Source organism: Grus americana, unplaced genomic scaffold (assembly GCF_028858705.1).
Source record: "Grus americana isolate bGruAme1 unplaced genomic scaffold, bGruAme1.mat scaffold_778, whole genome shotgun sequence".
In the NCBI taxonomy this organism is placed as follows: Eukaryota; Metazoa; Chordata; class Aves; order Gruiformes; family Gruidae; genus Grus; species Grus americana.
This window is the reverse complement of record NW_026561988.1, coordinates 86,229-108,075: the sequence shown is the minus strand read 5'-3', so window position 1 is coordinate 108,075 and position 21,847 is coordinate 86,229. Positions and strand designations below refer to the sequence as shown.

The 21,847-nt window shown below is 54.6% G+C and overlaps 2 protein-coding genes and 1 pseudogene across 2 annotated transcripts; 1 reads left to right on the top strand and 2 right to left on the bottom strand.

The window, feature by feature from the left end:
• Positions 1-4,665: 4,665 nt before the first annotated feature.
• Positions 4,666-5,604, bottom strand: LOC129201114 (olfactory receptor 14A16-like). The gene has a single exon (XM_054812277.1). It carries the CDS (start codon positions 5,602-5,604, stop codon positions 4,666-4,668), a length of 939 nt encoding a protein of 312 aa, XP_054668252.1.
• A 9,494-nt stretch (positions 5,605-15,098) lies between these two features.
• On the top strand, positions 15,099-16,051 carry LOC129201097 (olfactory receptor 14A16-like; annotated as a pseudogene).
• A 1,493-nt stretch (positions 16,052-17,544) lies between these two features.
• Positions 17,545-21,789, bottom strand: LOC129201096 (olfactory receptor 14C36-like). Its single transcript, XM_054812262.1, has 2 exons — positions 21,529-21,789; positions 17,545-18,474 (listed from the first exon to the last, which is right to left on the bottom strand). Exons 1-2 carry the CDS (start codon positions 21,787-21,789, stop codon positions 17,545-17,547), a joined length of 1,191 nt encoding a protein of 396 aa, XP_054668237.1.
• Positions 21,790-21,847: the final 58 nt, after the last annotated feature.

Below are 21,847 nucleotides of genomic sequence, written 5' to 3'. Positions count from 1 at the left end.
CGGGAGCTGTAGTCCTGGGGCAGGGCACTGCTGGGCAGCCATGTTGGTTCCCAGGGCATGCCGGGAGCTGTAGTCCTGGGGCAGGGCACTGCCAGGCGGCCATGTTGGTTCCCACAGCATGCTGGGAGCTATAGTCCTGGGGCAGGGCACTGCCAGGCGGCCATGTTGGTTCCCGGGGCATGCCGGGAGCTGCCATTTCCCCACGCTCAGCAGCCAGGGCAGCCTGCACCGTGGGGATGGGATAAGGAAAGAAAATTACACTACGGACAGGGAGAGAGAGAGTGTGCGTGTGTCTGTGTGTGTGTATATGTATGTATATGTGTGTGTGCGTGCATGTGCACGGCTGTGTATCTTGGAGGCCTCATGTTTTAAGAGCTGTAAGACACCCGTGGGTTCTCTTAGGTGGAGCACAGGCCAGTGACTGGAGCTACAGAAGAGCAAGGGAGGAAAGGACAGGCAGAGAAAGAAGTGCTTGAACTCTAAAATTTGCTGGGCAGCGAAGAGAGCAGGAACCACGATCACCTGCAGGACAGAGAGAGAGAAAAGAAAAAGGAAGAGGGAGCAGGAAAGAGAGGTGATGAGGAAAGTAAATGGAGAGGTAGGATGACAGAGAAAGAGAGAGACTTGGGGAGAAGCGAAAGGAGGGACAGGGAGCAGAGCACAAGGATAGAGAGGAAGAGAGAGGGAAGTGAAAAAAGAGAGGGAACGGGGAGGGGGCAGGGAGGAACTGAGACGCAGCAGAGGGGTGACGTGACCCCAAGGCCCGGGACTCAACACAGTCAGAATCATAGAATGATAGAATGATTTAGGTCAGAAGGGACCTCAAAGATCATCTAGTTCCAACCCCTCTGCCATGGGCAGGCACACCCTCCACTAGACCAGGTTGCCCAAACCCCATCCAACCTGGCCTTCAACACTTCCAGAGAGGGGGCCTCCACAGCTTCTCTGGAAACCTGTTCCAGTGTCTCACCACCCTCACAAGGAAGAATTTTTTCCTCAGATATAATCTAAATCTCTCCTCTTTTAAACTCATTACCCCTTGTCCCATCACTACACTCCCTGATAAACAGTCCCTCTCCATCTTTCCTGTAGGCCCCTTTGGGAACCGGAAGGCCACAATTAGATCTCCCCGGAGCCTTCTCTTCTCCAGGCTGAACAACCCCAGCTCTCTCAGCCTTTCTTCACAGGAGAGGTGCTCCAGCCCTCTGATCATCTTCGTGGCCTCCTCTGGACTCGCTCTAAAAGCTCCATGTCCTTCTTGTCCTGGGGACCCCAGAGCTTGACACAGTAGTCCAGGTGAGGTCTCACGAGAGCAGAGTAGAAGGCCAGAATCACCTCCCTTGACCTGCTGGTCACGCTCGTTTTGATGCAGTGCAGTATATGGTTGGCTTTCTGTGTCTCAGATGTGCATTGCCAGCTCATGTTGAGCTTCTCATCAATCAACACTCCCAAGTCCTTTTCCTCAGGGCTGCTCTCAATCCATTCCTCGCCCAGCCTGTAGTTGTGCTTGGGACTGCCCTGACCCACATGCAGGACCTTGCACTTGGCCTTGTTGAACTTCATGAGTTTTGCATGAGACCACCTCTCCAGCCTGTCAAGGTCCCTCTGGATGGAATCCCTTCCCTCCAGCATGTTGACCACACCACACAGCTTGGTGTCATCAGCAAATTTGCTGAGTGGGCACTCGATCCCACTGTCCATGTCGCTGACAAAGATGTTAAACAGTGCTGGTCCCAATACCAACCCCTGAGGAACGCCGCTCATCACTGTTCTCCACCTGGACATTGAGCCATTGACCACAACTCTTTGAGTGTGACCATCCTGCCAATTCCAGTCCATCAAGTGGTCCATCCATCTCTCCAATTTAGAGACAAGGATGTTGTGCAGGACAGTGTCAAATACCTTGCACAAGTCCAGGTAGATGGCGTCTGTCACTCTTCCCTTATCCACCAACGTTGTAACCCCATCAGAGAAAGGCACCAAATTTGTCAGGCACAATTTGCCCTTAGTGAAGACATGTTGGCTGTCACCAATTGCCTCCTTATTTTCCATGTGCCTGAGCATAGTCTCCAGGAGGATCTGCTCCATGATCTTGCCAGGCACAGAGGTCGGACTGACCAGTCTATAGTTCTCCAGATCTTCCTTTTTTCCCTTTCAAAAAATGGGGGTTACTTTTCCCCTTTTCCAGACAGTGGGAATGTCACTGGACTGCCAGGACTTCCTCAAATATGATGGAGAGTGGCTTAGCCACTTCATCTGCCAGTTCCCTCAGGACCAGTGGATGCATCTCATCAGGTCCACCTTCATGTTCCTTAGATATTCTCGAACCTGATGTTCTCCTATAGTTGGTGGTTCTGCATTCTCCCAGTCCCTGCCTTTGCCTTGTGTGACCTGGCCAGCATGGTTCGAGCCCTTGCTGCTGAAGATGGAGGCAAAAAATTTGTTGAGTACCTCAGCCTTCTCCATATCCTGGGTAACCAGGTCTCCCGTTTCATTCCAGAGGGGCCCCACATTTTCCCAGAATGTCCACATTTCCCAGAAAGGATATCACAAGATCACAAAATTACGGTGAAGTCTGGGTTTGAAGGCACAGGACTGGACCCCGCACTGACTCCTGCTGTGTACCACTGGTGAGTGGCCTCCAGCAAGACCTCGTGCCGTTGATCACCATTCTCTGGGCTGACCATTCAGCCAGTTTTCAATCCACCTCACTGTCTGCTCATCCAGCCCGTGCTTCGCTGGCTTCTCTATGAAGATTTTATGGGAGACAGTGTCGAAAGCCTTACTCATCTACCAAGCCAGCCATTTCATTAGAGAAGTTTATTGGGTTGTCAGATAGGCATGACATTTCCTTTCATCAGATGGGCTCTGGGCCTCTGTCTATCAGTCACAGTCTGGCACTTGGAGGGCCATGATGTTACACCATTGTATACCCCATAAGGATTTGGCCAGTTCAAAAAAAAGGATGATAAGAGGGAAGTGCTACCAACTGTGGTCATTGCTTGATAGCAAAGAAATAGTAGTCAGCTCTATCCAACCTCTCCAACCTCCCTTGCTCTCAGCTCTGTTTAGATGAAATGTAGACATACAATGTTTTAATATAAACATGTCCTGGAAACAATTTCTTCGTTCAAAGTGTTCATAGGAAACGTATTTTAGAAATGGCTGCGTAAATCTAGATTTATAAAGAGGGCTGAGAGTCATCAGCTTGCTGGTGCATTCAAGGCTTGAGAAAGTTCTCCCCCCGCTTTATGATCCCAGTGAGAGTGCTCAGTTCAATGTCCCCCCATAAACACAACAAGACATAACCCCATGACATGACATAACTTTTGCAGCCTCCCCCAGTACCCGACCCTTTCCCAGCCCCAGCTGTGTCCTACGTGGGGCTTTACAGTCAGCCTTTCTCTGGGGCTGGCACTGAGTCCAGCAGGAGGATGGAGGAGCCTTTGCAGCAACTGACCCGTAAACCTGAAATGAGCAGCCATTGCTGGAAATGGCCAGTGAGAGAGGCTGGGAGCTGGCAAACGTCCTGGGCCACCTTCCCAGGCTGTCCATGCCACCGAGAGCACCGACCGGCATCCTCCCTCCTGCACCTTCATGTCTTTGATCCCTTTCGTGAGCCCTGGCTGTGCACAACAACCCTCCCTGGTGTGAGTGCTCACCCTGCGTGCTCACACAGTGCCAGCTGTACACTGGTAGTTTCCTCTCCCGGGCACTTTCCAGCCCCAACAAGACCCTCCCCAGCTCTTCCCAGCTCAGCCCAGAAGCCCAGTCTGGGCTGGCCCACGGCAGTGCCCACAGCAGGGTGCTGCAGAGTTCTGGGCGCTCACCCCACAGCCACAGCCTCTCTGAAGGGCACAGCAGCTCCCGGGGGGCAGAGAGGGCTCCAGCCTCCCCATCAGCCCCAGGGCTGGGGCCAGTCATGGCACGAGGAGACGGAGGACAGCATTTCTCTGTGTCTCCTGCTCTTCCCTCAAAGAGATCCTTATTGCCCATTGCTGGCAGCCCCTCTGTGCCCGTCCCTCTGCCGAGCGCAAGACTCCTGGCCTGGGGGCTCCCCAGGCAGCTCCTGCCGCACCAACAAGAGAGAAGCCTGCCCAAACTGGTGCATGCAGGAATAGGTCTCCTGCTCTTCTCCAGGGATGTCATCGTGGCATGGCCCCGGGCTGGCGGTGCTGCTCAGCAGGGCAGAGGTGCCCAAAAGCCACAGGGAGACAGTGCCAGGCAGATACCTGTGGATCATTCATCATTTCCTTTGGCACTTGGCACCCACACGTGAAGGCTCAGCTAAGGCCAATTCCCTGACACAGCACCCTGTGCCCTCCTGCTCTGAGCCCATGGACAGCCCAAGCACAGCAGCATGCTTGTAGGGACAATTTCTTCATCCTGTTCCTGACCTCAGCTTTCGAAGAAGAGGCCAACCTCCAGACACGGGCAGTGAGGAAATCCATTTAATTACAGAGATGTGACACAGTAGGTCAGCTATACTATCATGCAAGAAAACTGTACAAAGGCCTCTGGGGAGACAGGCTGGCTTCATGCTTCTGGGGAAATTGAGCAGCTGCAGGGATTCCTGGGAAAGCAGAATTGTCACAAATAATATGCCCAAAGTACAGGAAGTTCCATGGATGAGTTTGAAATAAATAGTGAAGAGACACGGGCATCTTATTCCTGCTGCAAGACAAGTGATTGAATCAGCTTCTGCAGGGCATCTTTGAGCTCCCGGTTCCTCATGCTGTAGATGAGGGGGTTCATGGCTGGAGGCACCACTGAGTACAGAAGTGACACCAGTGAGTCTAGCAATGGGGAGGAGCTGGAGGGGGGCTTCAGGTAGGCAAAAGATCCAGTGCTGATAAACAGGGAGACCACGGCCAGGTGAGGGAGGCACGTGGAAAAGGCTTTGTGCCGTCCCTGCTCAGAGGGGATCCTCAGCACGGCCCTGAAGATCTGAACATAGGACACCACAATGAAAACAAAACACCCAAAGGCTAAACAGACACTAACCACAAGAAGCCCAACTTCCCTGAGGTAGGCATCTGAGCAGGAGAGCTTGAGGATCTGCGGGATTTCACAGAAGAACTGGTCTACAGCATTGCCATGGCAGAGGGGTAGGGAAAATGTATTGGCCATGTGCAGCAGAGCATAGAGAAACCCACTGCCCCAGGCAGCTGCTGCCATGTGGGCACAAGCTCTGCTGCCCAGGAGGGTCCCGTAGTGCAGGGGCTTGCAGATGGCAACGTAGCGGTCATAGGCCATGATGGTGAGAAGACAATACTCCCCTATAATAAAGAATAGAAAGAAAAAGACCTGTGCTTCGCATCCTGCGTAGGAGATGGCCCTGGTGTCCCAGAGGGAATTGGCCATGGCTTTGGGGAGAGTGGTGGAGATGCAGCCCAAGTCAAGGAGGGAGAGGCTGCAGAGGAAGAAGTACATGGGGGTGTGGAGGTGGTGGTCACAGGCTATGGCAGTGATGATGAGGCCATTGCCCAGGAGGGCAGCCAGGTAGATGCCCAGGAAGAGCCAGAAGTTCAAAACTTGCAGCTCCCGTGTGTCTGCGAATGCCAGGAGGAGGAACTCAGAGATGATGGAGCTGCTGTTGGACATTTCCTTCCTCTGGGCATGGGGACCTTTTCAAGGAGGAAAAGGCAGTGACAAGTTAGAGCACTCTTCTCTAAGAAAAATCAAAGCCATTTCTCACACACCCTCCCCCTGCTAGACAAACACACACAGTCTTGTTGTGTTCTAGGAGCTACTTCTGCAGCTCCATTGCTGGAACTCTGCTTGCTGCTGGCTGAATGTGCCGTGGGAGAAGGGCCTCTGCATCCCTGAGGGCAACTCAAAGCTTGGAAGGACACCTCAAATATATAGCCCTAAATAAGTAAGTGCCCTAAAGATGGCGTCTCAGTAAGAGTCAGCTCATACTTGGGCTCTACAGGCTGCATTAAGCAGAGCTCCACAGGCGAGATGAAAGCTGGGACACTTGTTCCCACGGACACATTTGCGTGAATGGACCCACAAGATCAGCCCGTGACTCTGCAGCTGAACCTCCCATCCCCAGAGAGTCTGACAGCACCACCAGCATAACAACAGCAAGAACACAGACAAGTGGAGAAAGAAGGCAAAATACAGGGAGGGTCTGGCGCAGAGAGGCCAGGGCAGAGGCAGCCGGGCACTCAGGACAGCGTTACCCTGACCCAGCTGTGCACGCCACCTCCCAGACACCAACATTGCCGGGCAGCTGCTCTCAGCCCCTGTGCTCTGCAGAGGGAACTGGGCACGTGGCTGGAGAGCTGCCCCACGGCTCTGCTGAGCTCTGGCTGCAGAGGAGCTGGGTCATGCCTTGGAGCCCACGGCCCTGAGGGCAGAGGCTTTGCTGGGTGGGAGAGGAGGCAAGGGGGCTTGCTCAGAGGAAGGGGTCTGCGTTGGAGGAGATGACACACCAGCCTTCACACCCTGCAGCCATCCCCAAAACACTGGAGATGCCATGCCCTGTCCCTCTGATGGCTTGGCACAGAATTACTGCTCTGGAGAACATCCCACTCCTTTTCACCAGCCATGGGATATTCCAGCCCTAGGAGATCTCTCCAGAATACCCACGTGCATTGCCCTGCAGCCAAAGACTTACCATGTAAAGCGGTGTGAAGGCTTCTCCTCCAGTGAGCTCTATACATCTTGCCATTGCTGACCGCCCTCCACCTCTCTTCTCCTCGCTCCTCTGCCCTCGCTGCCTGCCGGCAGTGCCCTCAGCCCTGCTGCGCTTTGCAGAGGAGCTGCTCCTGGGCAGAGCTGTCTCTCTGCAGCGCTGCCCGCTTGCCATGAGCTCCCTCCATCCCAGGAGCCCAGCCCAGCTCAGCAGCAGAGGACCAGCCCAAGGCAGCACTTTCTCTGCCCCCTCTGGGCTCCCTCAGAGAATGTCCCTGGGGCTCCAGGGGAACCTGCTGAGAAACAGGCTGAAGCAATCACTGATGTTCCCTCCCTCGGCTGGGGAAGGACACCTCTTTCCAGCAGTGGCTTTTCTGTCAGAGACACACTTAGGTCTCAGCATCGCCTTTTTTTGTTCCGGTGTTAGAGCGGTCACCCAGACAGGGCCAGGGCAGCTGCTCAGCTTTATGGCCAAGCACAGGCCTGTCATGCTACCTCAGATGCCAAAGCTGCCCAGCACAAGGGTGGCTGACAAGGGCGTTTGAGGATCTCTCGCACAGCGATCCCCGTTCAGAGCTGGTAAATAACAGACACCTCTAACGGCATCTCAGACAGATTTGCTGCTGCTGAGCAAGTTACCGAACGCCAGCACTGCAGTGAGGCAATGTCTGTCCCGTGTCTACCCAGCAGATGCATGAGGCAGTGCAGGAGTACGGGGCACACCACGGCAGGGTCTCCGCTCCTGTGCCAACACTTTCAAATGCTGCTGGTTCTTCTCACCCCCATCCTTTGTTCACCTCCTTGATGATACAGTCACAGAACAGGTAAATGACTTTCACATGACTGCCCAGATGACAGGATGTCCATAGGCAAGGACATGTTCAGCAGCAACTTGTCCTTCTTGGAGACCGTCTCCCCCTCCACCACAGGCCCTGGGGGCTGCAGAGACACTGCAGACAGGAAAGCCCTCTCCTGCCAGGACCGCACAGTCCAAACCTGTTTCTCTGTGGCACTGGGGAGCACAGGGTTTGCGCTCTTTGTGGGCCCCCTCATTTCAGCCTTACATTGCCACCTGCCATCCACACCAGCATGTCTCTGCTCTGAAGCAAAGTCTTTGCTTGCACAGGATCTTGGACGCCAGAGCTGGTACGAGTCTGAGGTTGGCCCTGGTGGCACCAAGCTGAGGGGCTGCAGCCCCAGTGTGCACCAATGGTCTCAGCCTGGAGCACAGACAGGAGGAGCTGGAGCCCTGTGCGCTGTCACAGAGCCCTGAAATCGATGTAATACCTGCTGAGGTGCGGTGGCACAGGTCAGAACCCTTGAGGTGCTGCGATGGATGGATACAGGCTCCTCAGAAGGGATGAGCTGGAAAGATCAGGAGGGGGATGCCCTCAGTGTGAGGGGGCTGCCTGGATGTGTGGAGGTCCTCCATGGGATGGGCAGCATATTGGGTGAGCTCTTGTGGGTGGGGGTCACAGGAGAGACCAATTAGGGAGACATTGTGGTGGGAGATTAACACCTGGAATCAGGTGAGGAAGAGGACAAAGCCTTATTTAAGAAATGTGAGGAAGTCCATTGACCCCACATCACCCTCGGGGACTCGACTCCCCCTGACACTCACGGGAAGGGGAAACCGCAGGGTGCAAACAGTCCCGGAGGTTTCTTCTGGTTCCTGGGGCCAGCTTCTTAGCACAGCTGCCAGGTGTGCCAACAGAGGTGATGCTCACCTGCACGTGGTACCTGCAAAGAGGGAAAAGTGGATCCGGGATGTGAAATGCAGTGTCAGTCTGAGCTGAGCTACGCTGTGGGCATACTGGTCTCCAGGCACAGCCATGGGCACAGCCGTGCCTGGCCATGGACCTCCTTGGTTCTGACTCACAGACTCGCTTCCCAGCTTGATCCATTATGGATGCACAACAGCACAAGACCCTGTCCCTCAAGTGCCAGGCTCCGGCCGATACACAAAGGCCCAGCACAGCCGTGTCACTGCAGTGCTTGTACAGCCGGGCCCTGGAGGTGCTCAGCATGCCAGGGCCAAACACTTTCAAACAGTCGAGTTTTGGGGTAAAATTGACTTGAATTGCACCTGTGAAATCCAGCCATGTATGGACTGAAACAGTGGGAATGACCTCCTCCTCTCTCCTTCTTCTTCCTTTCTTCCCATCCCTCGGTCATATTTCAGAGGAGAGCAAATTAAAGGGGTTGATGCTTCTGGGTGCCAATGACTGAAAGCAGGGGAGTGAGGGAACGCATGGAAAAGGAGCTAAAAGTCTTGCTAGTTCAAAGCTGTTGTTTTCAGATCCTACCCCTGAAGACTTGAATCTGCAGCAGAGAACCTCTCTTTCAGCAGTTAAGTTGAGATTCCCCCAGCTGTCCTGGCTGTGTCCCCTCCCAACATCTCGCCCACCCCCAGCCTACTCACTGGCAGGGCAGCCTGACAAACAGAAAATAAACACCGTTCAGCAATCGCTAACACGTCATTGTGTTGCCAAGGCTGTTTTCATCGCACATCCAAAACATACAACCATACGAGCTACCACCTACCCGTGGCCAGGCTGGTGGCACTTTTGGGGAGGATAGCTGAAAACCTCCCAGGATGGGGATCACAGAGACACGCTGGGTGTCCTGCTGCAGTGCAGCACACACTCCTATGTTTTAGTAATTTTCCTGTTGCCCTGTGTGAAGCTCCCAAGAGGCCCCTCACACCTTTGTTGCCCTTGTCTGGATAACCAGTGGGGAAAGGGTTAAGAGAGGATGCTGTTCTTCTTGGAGAGTATGAGGAGGGTAAAAAAGATGAACTGGATGGCATCCGCTGCTGTCCCTTCACTCGGAAAGACAATCCTTTCATCTCAGAAAGCAGTGCAGATGGTCAGGCATGACGTACCTGAGTAAATGCAGTCACCCTCTCCTTCAGAAACACAGAAATGGGATCCAAGAGGACACACTCTGGGACGCATTCCTCAACCAAAAGGAGGGTGAGAAGCCTTCAGGTCCCCAGCTCATCCCTGGGGCCTTTTTGGAAGATGCATGCAATGTTTGCTTTTTGCAAGTCCTCAGGGGGTGCCCTGGATGACGTGTCCAAAGTGACACAGAGCAGTGTCACTGTGACTTCCTGGCCAGCACCCTTGGATGGAGTCCCTCTGGTCCCATGGACTGGTAAAGAGCTGAGTGTGCTCAGGTGAGCCCTGACTTGATCCCCACCCACTGCAGGTTGTTCTCCATGTACCTCAAGGCACAAAGGCCTGGGATGATGAAGGCAGAGCCAAAGGCAGCATATTGTACCTCAGACATATTGACACTTGCCCTTGGTAAATTCTGCAGTGGCCCCACGTAGTCTTTCTTTCTTCTTTAACTGTAACTTCAGTAGCAACAGCTCATCTTGGTGCCATTGAATTCCTTTATGAGAGTCAACTGACTGTCTGTATGCACCACTGCTGTCCTTGCAGGAGGTTGTCCTGAAACACCAGCTGTGCTGGGCTCTGCTGCCTATCAGTACTGCTGCTCATGAGATCCCTCCTGAAGGTCCCCAGTCTGCCCCTCTGACGTCCCAAGGGCCCATATATGCAAAGACGCGCTATGTTCATAGCAGAGACGCGCTTGGACTATGTGTTAGATGGCAATGTCAATGATGATATGAGCTGTAGACGTAGATGATGAGGTAGCTGACATGAGGTGCCCACAGAGCCAGCAAAACCTGCTGTCCTCACCAATGCCCGAGATAAGCAGGGCTGGGCTGTGCAGCCCTGACAGGAGACCATGAGACGTTATAGTCAGGGCAGACCTGGGAAATACAGCTGATGGGGAAGAGAAGGAGACATAGCCGTCCCTATGGCACATGCCTCCATTTGGTCAGAGGAACACCTCTATAGGTTGCCCTGAACCTACTGATCAGGGACAGGATTCTTTGTACTGAATGTCAGCATCTGCTGTCATGTCTGTTGGCCAAAGGAATTCCCCAACAGCCTCCAAGGTGATGCCCTCACATGCCGCCCTGTCCCTCACAATTGTTCCATTACAGCTTGCTGCCACCTGCACGTGCCTTGGACCACCTGTGGCACCTCAAATGGCACCAGGTTTTAGCATCAGAAAAGTTCACTTCTGGCCTCTCTCTCCATTATTAACATGGCACCTTAGATAAGGAGCTCAGACCTATTTGACTGAAAAAGGGGAAACATCAAATGCATTTTTAACAAGGGAAAAAAGGAAGACTCAGAGAACTACAGGCCGGTCAGTCTCACCTCTGTGCCTGGCAAGATCATGGAGCTGCCAAGGAGGTGACTGGTGACAGCCAACATGGCTTCACTAAGGGCAAATTGTGCCTGACAGATTTGGTGGCATTCTGTGATGGGGTTACAGCATTGGTGGATAAGGGAAGAGTGACTGACATCATCTACCCGGAACTGTGCAAGGCATTTGACACTGTCCTGCACGACATCCTTGTCTCTAAATTGGAGAGACACGGATTTGACAGGTGGACCACTCAGTGGATAAGGAATTGGCTGGACGGTCACACTCAGAGAGTTGTGGTCAATGGCTCAATGTCCAAGTGGAGATCAGCTACAAGTGGCGTTCCTCAGGGGTCGGTACTGGGACTGGTACTGTTGAATGTCTTTGTCGGTGACATGGACAGTGGGATCGAGTGCACCCTCAGCAAGTTTGACGACACCACCAAGCTGTGTGGTGTGGTCAACATGCTGGAGGGAAGGGATTCCATCCAGAGGGACCTTGACAGGCTGGAGAGGTGGTCCCATGCAAAACTAATGAAGTTCAACAAGGCCAAGTGCAAGATCCTGCATGTGGGTCAGGGCAATTCCAAGCACAACTACAGGCTGGGCGGAGAATGGATTGAGAGCAGCCCTGAGGAAAAGGACTTGGGAATGTTGATTGATGAGAAGCTCAACATGAGCCGGCAATGTGCGCTTGGAGCCCAGAAAGCCAACCATGTCCTGGGCTGCATCACCAGCAGCGTGACCAGCAGGTCAAGGGAGGTGATTCGGCCCCGCTACTCTACTCTTGTGAGACCCCACCGGCAGTACTGTGTCCAGCTCTGGGGTCCTCAGTACAGGAAAAACATGAAGCTGTTGGAGTGAGTCCAGAGGAGGCCATGAAGATGATCAGAGAGCTACCTAAAGGGGCTACAGGAAAGCTGGAGAGGGACTGTTTATCAGGGAGTGTAGTGACAGGACAAGGGGTAATGGGTTTAAACTAAAAGAGGGGAGATTTAGATTAGATATTAGGAAGAAATTCTTCACTGTAGAGGGTGGAGAGGCCCTGGAAGAGGTTGCCCAGAGAAGCTGTGGATACCCCCTCCCTGGAAGTGTTCAAGGCCAGGTTGCATGGGGCTTTGGGCAACCTGGCCTATTGGAGGGTGTGCCTGCCCATGGCAGGGGGGTTGGAACTAGATGCTCTTTCAGGTCCCTTCCGACCAAAGCCATTCTATGATTCCATGATTTTTTTGCAGCTGAGCTGAGGCAAGAGGAATCCCACCTCCAGTGGGTCTGTGGGTTGCACTGGAGAAGCTGAATCCCCTCTGGCCTCAGGAATACTGATGAGAGCTGAGATGCCTTCATTGACTTGGTTCCATCCCTGCCCTGCACAGAAGGAAATGATCCCCTGCCTGTCACTGCCTGTGTGTCCTGCCTGACAATGGGGCAGGAATGGGGGTTTCCAGAGGGGAACATGGACACCTCCTGTAGATCTGCACACCCTGGAAGAGCAATTCCCATCGCAGGAATCAGCCTGTCCAGTGCTTAGGGAGGGACACTGGGTGATTACTTCAGTCTGCTTCAAATTCTGCTCCCCAGGAGAGACCCTGCTGCCTTTCGTGAGCTGTCAGCCCTGGAGGCCCAGGGACACCTCGAGGGAGTCGGGGAGGGTGGGGAGGGGGCAGAGAAGGTGGCCCCTTGGGCTGTTGTGCTGCTGCTGAGCTGGGCTGGGCTCCTGGGATGGAGGGAGCTCATGGCAAGCGGGCAGCGCTGCAGAGAGACAGCTCTGCCCAGGAGCAGCTCCTCTGCAAAGCGCAGCAGGGCTGAGGGCACTGCCTGCAGGCAGCGAGGGCAGAGGAGCGAGGAGAAGAGAGGAAAGAGGCAGTCTGGGGTGTGAGAATGTTGCGAAGTAACAGGAGGAGAAATCTGCACAGCACTTGGCACGGTAGGTCTGTGGCAGCAGGACAAAGCAGCTGCAGTTCCTGGAGAGACCTCCAAAAGCTGGCACATACCACAGCCTGTGGGATCTATCAGGAGGACGCTCACAACGTCTCTGGTGTGGAGGAGGAGGAGGACGTGCTGCAGAGCAGGGCTTCCCTGCCACAGCGTCAGAGGCACAGGGCATGACGGCTGCCTTCTGCCAGGAACGGCCGCAGGGGTGTGCAGGTGGGTGTGCAGCCAGGGGTGCCCAGGGCTGTCCTTCCGAGCAGGGTCCCTGCACCCCAGGGGCTGTGTGCTGGCACAGGGACTCTGCCGCCTGCCAGGGTCACCCTCAGCCTGCCCGGGGAGCTCCCCATGGCGCTGTGGGGAGAAGCTGTGGGTGGAAGGAGCGACCTCTGTCAGGGTAGGGTCCTTCTGCTGTCGAGAGGGTGCTGCGTGGGTCAGGGTTGCTCACAGCTCCAGGGTAGCCCTGGGGATTTCCAAGGGGTCTTTTCAAGATGGTTTTCCCTGTAAGGGAAGGTGTCTGTCTTTTGAGGTTTCTCATCTTGGTCGGCTGGTTGGGCAGTGGGACATTTCCAAGGGGACTTTTGAATCCAGAGATCAAAGGAGGGTCTCCTGTATGGCTAAGGAGCTTTCCTCATCTGTGATTCAGTGTGCAGCTGTGGGGGCTACAGACAGCACCAGCATCACCTTTCCAGTCTCATCAGGCTTTGTGTGACCTTCTCTGTAGCCCCTGCACACACACAGAGAGGCTGCAGGGCAGAGCTGGGCACACAGGGGCTGGCATGGGGTCTGTGAGCAGAGAAGAGACGTGGGGCCAGAGAAAGAGCTCCTGGCAGGGACAGCTCCAGGCAGGAGAGATGGGCAGGAAAGGAAGGAACTGCTCATGGAAACCCTGTTGCAGGGGAGACAGGGGCACCTCCCGGCCACCCCTTGCAGTGCAGATGCCTTCCCTGAGAAACCCCCTTCATCCCTCCCACCCAGCACATCCTTGGCCCTCACGGACATTGGGGTCTAGGGTGGGAGTCACCTCTCTGTCCAGCAGACCAGCAGAAGAGGCGAAGGGCATCCCTCCTGCCACATATTTATTTCCCGCTGACCAGCAATCGGGCAGAAGGCAACTGTCCTGCAGTATCAGTCTCTGGGAGGTGACATGCACAGCTGGGTCAGGGTAACGCTTTCCCGAGTGCCCGGCTGTCTCTGCCCTGGCCTCTCTCAGCCAGACCCTCCCTGTGCTTTTCCTTGTTTCTCCCTGTGATTGTTTTAAAGTTACCTTTTTATTGCGGTCAGACTCCCTGGGGGTGGGAGGTTCAGCTGCAGAGTCACGGGCTGATCTTGTTCATCCATTCATGTGGGCATGTCCTTGGGAACAAGTGTCCCAGCTTTCCTCTGACGTGTGGGGCTGTGGGCAATGGAGTCTGTGGGGCTGGAGAATGAGCTGGATTTCCCTTAATCAGGTGCTGTCGTTAGGACACTTGGCTAAGTCCTTGGGGGGTCCCTCCAAGGTGTGAGCTGCCCTCCAGGATGCAAGCCTGCCCCATAGCACCTTTGTGTTATCTGAAAGCCCCATGGAGAAATGCCGAGATGCTACAACCAAGGAAAAGCTGTTGGGTTGGTGAAATGAGCTGCGTTTCTTCTTGTCTAGAAGTGGGGTGCTGAGTCCTTGAGAAAGGGTGAGACATTTTGTGGTCTGCGCTGGATGCCTCTGCTCTCAGCAGTGTCTGGTTGTATGACATAACCTAAGAGTGTGGTCACTCTCCACCTCATGAAGGTGCAAGCTGGGAACAAGACGGAGGGACAGACCAGCTCCCCTCACTCTGCTCTAAGCCACAGGCAATCCTCTTGCCTCACACGACTCACTCTGTGCTCCCTGAGTGCAGCAGAAATGCTGAGGGTTTCTGACATCCAAGAACACCTCCCGAATGTCTCAAGATGCCTTCTGCCATCCTAGTTCCTTAGTCCGCAGAGTGCAGATGCTGACAGGCCCTTTTTCGTTAGGAGCGGATTCACCTGACAAAGCCAAACCCCAGGACTGGCCCCTGTCCCCACCGTTCCCATGAACCCACTGCTGCAGAGCAGGGCTGACTCCTTGGCAGCCAGCGGGCAGAGGCTCTGCTCCTCACAGCAAAATCAGCCAGCACCAACCAGAGCTGCACCCATGGAAGTGTAGGAGGTCTCCTGGGAAATGAGAAGGGCTGTATGCAGTAGGGGCAGAGTCTATGGGTAATGGATTTCATTTTGCTCAGAGAAGTCTCTGCTAACTGACTGTGTTTTCCTCCTTGAACAGTTCCCCATGCCCAGAGTGAACAAATGTCCAACAGCAGCTCCATCACTGAGTTCCTCCTCCTGTCATTCGCAGACACACGGGAGCTGCAGCTCTTGCACTTCGGGCTCTTCCTGGGCATCTACCTGGCTGCGCTCCTGGGAAACGGCCTCATCATCACCGCCATAGCCTGTGACCACCACCTCCACACCCCCATGTACTTCTTCCTCCTCAACCTCTCCCTCCTCGACCTGGGATCCATCTCCACCACTCTCCCCAAAGCCATGGCCAATTCCTTCTGGACACCAGGGCAATTTCCTTCTCAGGATGTGCTGCACAGCTCTTTCTGTTTGTTTTTTTCATTTCAGGAGAGTATTTTCTTCTCACCGTCATGTCCTATGACCGCTATGTTGCCATCTGCAAACCCCTGCACTACGGGACCCTCCTGGGCAGCAGAGCTTGTGCCCACATGGCAGCAGCTGCCTGGGGCAGTGGGTTTCTCCACGCTCTGCTGCACACGGCCAATACATTTTCCCTACCCCTCTGCCACGGCAATGCTGTGGACCAGTTCTTCTGTGAAATCCCCCAGATCCTCAAGCTCTCCTGCTCAGATGCCTACCTCAGGGAAGCTGGGCTAATTGTGGTTAGTGCCTGTTTAGTCTTTGGTTGTTTTGTTTTCATTGTGGTGTCCTATGTGCAGATCTTCAGGGCCGTGCTGAGGATCCCCTCTGAGCAGGGACGGCACAAAGCCTTTTCCACGTGCCTCCCTCACCTGGCCGTGGTCTCCCTGTTTCTCAGCACTGGATCATTTGCCCACCTGAAGCCCCCGTCTGTCTCCTCCGCAACCCTGGATCTCGTGGTGGCAGTTCTGTACTCGGTGGTACCTCCATCTGTGAACCCCCTCATCTACAGCATGAGGAACAAGGAGCTCAAGGATGCAGTGTGGAAACTGATGACCGGATGTTATTCAGAAGCAAAAAACTGCCCCTCTTCTGCATAGCATTTATTTATGATGTAACTTATTACAGGTCCAGTCTGTCTGTATTTTTTGTTTTTTGGGGTGGTGTTTTACTTGTAATGATGTTGTCATCCCCTCTCTAATTCACTGCTTTCTTTTCTGACTGAGTGGCTGTGTATATGGAGAGCCTTGCTCTCTGTGTGTTAAAATAAAAAATAAATAAAAGGGCCCTGTAGTGCCTTTCTGAGATCCTTCCACAAACGAGAAAATTTTGAGCCTTAACTTCATTGTGCAGGGAGGATTTCAGGAAAGACAAAGGTCACCTGGGAAAGTCAAGAGTGAAAAGATGAGCTTTGATCACCTGTTAGAGACCCATTAGAGATGACCTTTAGGCTGCACAACTGAAATGCCAGCCTGCTGCTGCTGCTGAACAGGGAGGGTGATTTAATAACAGCAGGCACAGGTGGGGCTGAGGGACTCAATGCCTTCTGTGCCTGAGTGTTTACTGAAAAGGTCTCCAGGCCTCTGTGCTCAGGGAAATGGTTCAAGGAGGAGAAGAGCATCTATGGGCAAGAACCTCCTGAACTCCAGCAAGGGCAAGTGGCAGTTTCTGCCCCTGCAGGGGACTCACCCTGGCAATGGCACAGCCTGGGGGCTGCCTGGCTGGGAGCAGCCCTGTGGGAAAGGTCTTGGTGGGCAGGGAGCTGGACAGGAGGTGGCTGTGTGCCCTGGCAGCAAGGGAGGCCACCAGCATGCTGGGCTGTCAGAGCAGGAGCACGGCCAGGAAATTGGGGGAAGGGACTTTCCAGGTTACTGCATCCCAATTTCAGATCCCCAGTAGAGGAAGGATGTTGGCAAGCTGTAGCAGGTTGAGCAAAGGGCCCTCAAGAATGTCAGGACGCTGCCTATGAGGAGAGGTTGAGGGAGCTGGGCTTGTCCTGCCTGGAGAAGGGAAGTTCTTGCAGAAGCATTGCACCGTTCCCAGGAAGTCCGAGTCAGGCTCATGTGCATGGTACGAGACGTAAGGACAAGAGGCAATGGCCCGAAACAAGAGAGGGTCAGGCTGCATATAGGGAGAGAGTTTTCCAGCATGAGGATAGTCAAATGCTGGAAGCCATTTCCCAGGGAGTGTGCACCGTCTCTGCCCCAGAAAGCAAACAGGATGTGTTTCGATAAAGCTGTGAGTAGTTTGGTCTGAGCCTTCTTTGAGCAGGAGGTTCAGACACCTCCCGAGGTGCCTTCCAGCATGAATGAGACTGCAGGGTCCTTTGATTTCTTTAAATGTACAGACAGCCTTGCTTCTGATTAACACACTCTCTGGATCACACAGGAAAGGTAGATCCTGATGCAGAAGTGGCATGAATAATGACATTGCTTTGTGGACCACATTATCATCAGTAAAACAAAAGAAAAAAAACCGAAATCCCCCCCAAAAAACAACAGCAACAGAAACTTCAGAAGACAGGTTGGGGCTGCAATGAGTTATATTATGAGTGATATGGAGATGATGATGAACAGTTTATTGCTTCAGAAAATCATCCCGTCCTCAGTTTCCACACTGCATCCTTGAGCTCCTGGTTCTTCATGCTGTAGATGAGCGGATTCATGGCTGGAGGCACCACTGAGTACAGAACTGCCATTACCAGATCCAGGGATGGGGAGTAGATGGAGGGGGGCTTCAGGTAGGCAAATATGCAAGTGCTGATAAACAGGGAGACCACGGCCAGGTGAGGGAGGCACGTGGAAAAGGCTTTGTGCCGTCCCTGCTCAGAGGGGATCCTCAGCACAGCCCTGAAGATCTGCACATAGGACACCACGATAAAAACAAAACACCCAAAGACTAAACAGGCACTAAGCACAAGAAGGCCAACTTCCCTGAGGTAGGCATCTGAGCAGGAGAGCTTGAGGATCTGGGGGATTTCACAGAAGAACTGGTCCACAGCATTGCTGTGGCAGAGGGGTAGGGAAAATGTATTGGCCGTGTGCAGCAGAGCATGGAGAAACCCACTGCCCCAGGCAGCTGCTGCCATGTGGGCACAAGCTCTGCTGCCCAGGAGTGTCCCGTAGTGCAAGGGTTTGCAGATGGCAACGTAGCGGTCGTAGGCCATGATGGTGAGAAGACAATACTCTGCTGAAATGAAAAAAACAAACAGAAAGAGCTGTGCAGCACATCCTGTGTAGGAGATGGCCCTGGTGTCCCAGAGGGAATTGGCCATGGCTTTGGGGAGAGTGGTGGAGATGAAGCCCAGGTCTAGAAGGGAGAGGTTGAGGAGGAAGAAGTACATGGGGGTGTGGAGGTGGTGGTCACAGGCTATGGCAGTGATGATGAGGCCGTTTCCCAGGAGGGCAGCCAGGTAGATGCCCAGGAAGAGCCCAAAGTGCAAGAGCTGCAGCTCCCGTGTGTCTGCGAATGCCAGGAGGAGGAACTGGGTGATGGAGCTGCCATTGGCCATCTGCAGCTGCTGCTCACAGAGGTCTGTGCATGGAGGAAAAGACAGGGAGGAGTTAGAGTAGAGCTTAACCTACTGCATTTCTCATAGAAACCTCCCAAAGCGCTTTTCCCCTTTCAGGAAGACCTTTGGCAGGTGTCTTTGCTACATTCAGGTTGGTGCTGCTTGTGGGTGCCATAGGAGCAGGGAGCTCTTCTGGGGGCTCTGGAGGACTTTGTCCCGCTTACAGCAAGAGCTAAACAGGAACATAGGGTGATATCAGGTTAAGTCCAGTCATAATTGCAAAGAGCTTTTCAGGATTGTTGGTCCCAGTACACCCGACTGCAGAGTAGAGCTGTGGGCATTTCGGTTTGCTTACTTTGTTCTGTTTGCCTATCCACACCCGAGGGATTTTTTAAAGGCATAAACCCTTGGCATTTCTTCTGCGCTCCAGGGGAAACCTTGTGGGTTCTGAGAGACAAAGGAACTGCTCCTCAATACAGAGTGAAGAGAGTCGATCTGTCCATCAGCCCTGGTCTCGGCTGGCCTGCGCTGGCACCTCTTTGAGCTGGAGGACGATTGCACCCAGATGTTCCTCTGAGAAGAAACTGGACACTGGAGGATCTCAGCTCTCCCCTCCTAGGCAGGGACACAGAGGGCTCATTGCAGCTGCCTGTCTTCTCCATGGGACTGCTAGGTGACACAGAGATGCCATGGGAGAGCTAGGCCCTTTTGGAGGGCAGCCTGCAGCCAAGCAGGACCCACTCCCACCCATTCCCCCCAAGAAAATACCTGAATGTCATAAACACGAGGGGTCCTGCAGGAAGAGTAAGCTCACTCCCGGCCCCATACACTGCAGTGCCCAGAGCCCCAAACATTAGGAGAGGACGCGGATGCTTTTCCTCCATGGATCCATCTGCATGAGACAACATGCAGCACTGGTGTCTGAGCTGCACCCTAGTCCTCGCCCCTCACACCAGCGATTAACGGGGAAGAACAAGGGCGGCAGGGACAAGAGGGGAAAATGCCAAAGTACTCCTGCCAAGGGAGTCAGGAGAGGGAGACACAGCTGGACGCTTGAGTGTTTCTCCTCTTCGGTGGTTGGGCCGCTGGGAAGGAAACGCATGATCAAGTCCCTGTGACATTAAGGGTGGGAATATCTGCTGGGTGGGAGAGGAGACCAGGGAGTTGCTCTGGGGAAAGTGTCTGCACTGCAGGGCATGGCAGGGAGATGCCAAATGCCCCCTCCGTGGCATTTCTGGGAGCAGCTCCCTCTCACTCCCTGCCCATGTCACCACTGCCTGGAGCTGTCCCTGCTGGGACCCGTTTCTCTGCCCCCAAGTCTCCTCCCTGCCAGTGCTCACAGCTCTCATCCCACCCGCTGTGTGCTCGGCTCTTCCCTACAGACCCCTCCTGGCAGCAGGGCACCGGCCAGAGAAATCTCTGTGTGTGCAGGGGCTAAGGAGCAGCTCAGACAAGTGCTGAAGTGATCCCGGAGTCGCTCTGGGGGACGCATCTGCCCCCGTGGGTTCGAAGGGGGCTGGGGCACCTCACTCCCATGCAGACCCCTGCCTAGCAGGGCTTCAAGGGTCACTGTCTGAAACTCCCCCAACCCCACAGAGCCCACGAGCAGGAGCAGGAGCAGCACAGACAGGCGGGAAGAGGAGGAGCAGCACCACAAACAGAAGGAAAGGCACTTAAGACAGTCGTCACCTTCACCAGCCGTGCAGGCAGCCTCCCAGACAGCGATGCTGCAAGGCAGTCACGCTCAGCCCCTGTGCTGCGCAGAGAAAAATGGGCACAGGGCTGGAGAGAGGCACCGCTGCTCTGCTGGAGCTCTGGCTGCAGAGGGGGCAGCTGATGCCTTGTGCCCCACGGCCACGAGGGCAGAGACTTTGCTGGGTCAGACAGGAGGCAAGGGGGCTTGCTCAGAGGAAGGGGTCTGCACTGGAGGGGGTGACAGGGAACTTTCCCAATTCTCCTTCCCATGACATTGCCTTCTCAGTTTCATCTTCTTCCCTGCCCACCCCTCGGCTTCCCGGTCCTTTTCAACCTGCTGCTTTGCCCCACAATGTTTTCCTCACAGAAAATTCTGAGAGACCCCATCCCACCGTTGGTGCACTCAGTGTTGCCCTACAGAAAACTCTCCCCGGGAGGGCACCGCCTAGAGACATCTCCCTGCTTCCGACGGGTAAAGAGCAGGTCAGACGAACCGTGATGTTGCCAGCCAAGGTGATGCTGGTGATGCCTGCAGGCTGAGGGGTAGGCGAAGGCATTTTCTGAGGTTCCTAGAAGACCTTCTGATCATGCCACGTAATGGTTAAGAATCTCAGTCACTTCTCAAATGTGAGCAGCTCCGTTTCCCTTCACACCCCCAAAGCATGAAATTGAAGCCTGAGGGAAGCACCTTTGTTTCCAGATAGCCCCTGCCTGGACCCTCCAGCCCTGGGAGGATCTGGAGCTGTGAGCGGCCCTGATCCATGCAGCAGCCTCTGAACAGCAGAAGGACCCTGCCCTGTCATGCCCTGCCGGGTGTCGCTCCTTGCACCCAGACCTTCTCCCCACAGCACCGTGGGGAGCTCCCCAGAAAACCTGAGTGCTGCTCCTCGCAGGCAGCACAGTCCCTGTCCTGGCACAGAGCCCCCTTGGGCTGCAAGGACCCTGCCTGGAGCCCAGGGCAGCCCCACACCCAGCCTGGCACCCCTGCAGCCATCGCTGGGAGGAGGGACCCATCATGCCCTGTCCCTCTGAGGATGCAGCAGGGAAGCCCTGCTCTGGAGCAGATCCTTCTCCTCCACACCAGAAAAGCCAGGAGAGCCATCCTGACAGGTCCTATCAGTTGTGGCATGGGCCAGGTCTAGGAGACACTTCCAGGCACTCGTCTGCATTGCCCTGCAGCCAGAGACTTACCGTGTCAAGGGCTGGGAAGATTTCTTTCCCTTGGTGAGCTCTCACTTGTCCTCCCAGCCCAGACTGCCTTTAACTTCTCTCACTCCTCTTGTCTGCTCTCAGTGCCTGCAGGCAGCGCCCTCAGCCCTGCTGCGCTTTGCAGAGGAGCTGCTCCTGGGCAGAGCTGTCTCTCTGCAGCGCTGCCCGCTTGCCATGAGCTCCCTCCATCCCAGGAGCCCAGCCCAGCTCAGCAGCAGAGGACCAGCCCAAGGTGCCACTTTCTCTGCCCCCTCTGGGCTCCCTCCAGGTGTCCCTGGGTCTCCAGAGGAACCTGCTGTGAAACAGGCTGAAGGAATCACTGACGTTCCCTCCCACAGCTGGGGAGAAACACTTTCCGGCAGAGTCTTTCCTCCTAATAAAAAAAGAGTTGGGCATAAGAATCTCCTTTCCTTGTGTCGGCATTAGACGGGACACCCAGGTAGGGACAGCGAGGGCTCTCCTTTACCCCTGCTGAGGGAAG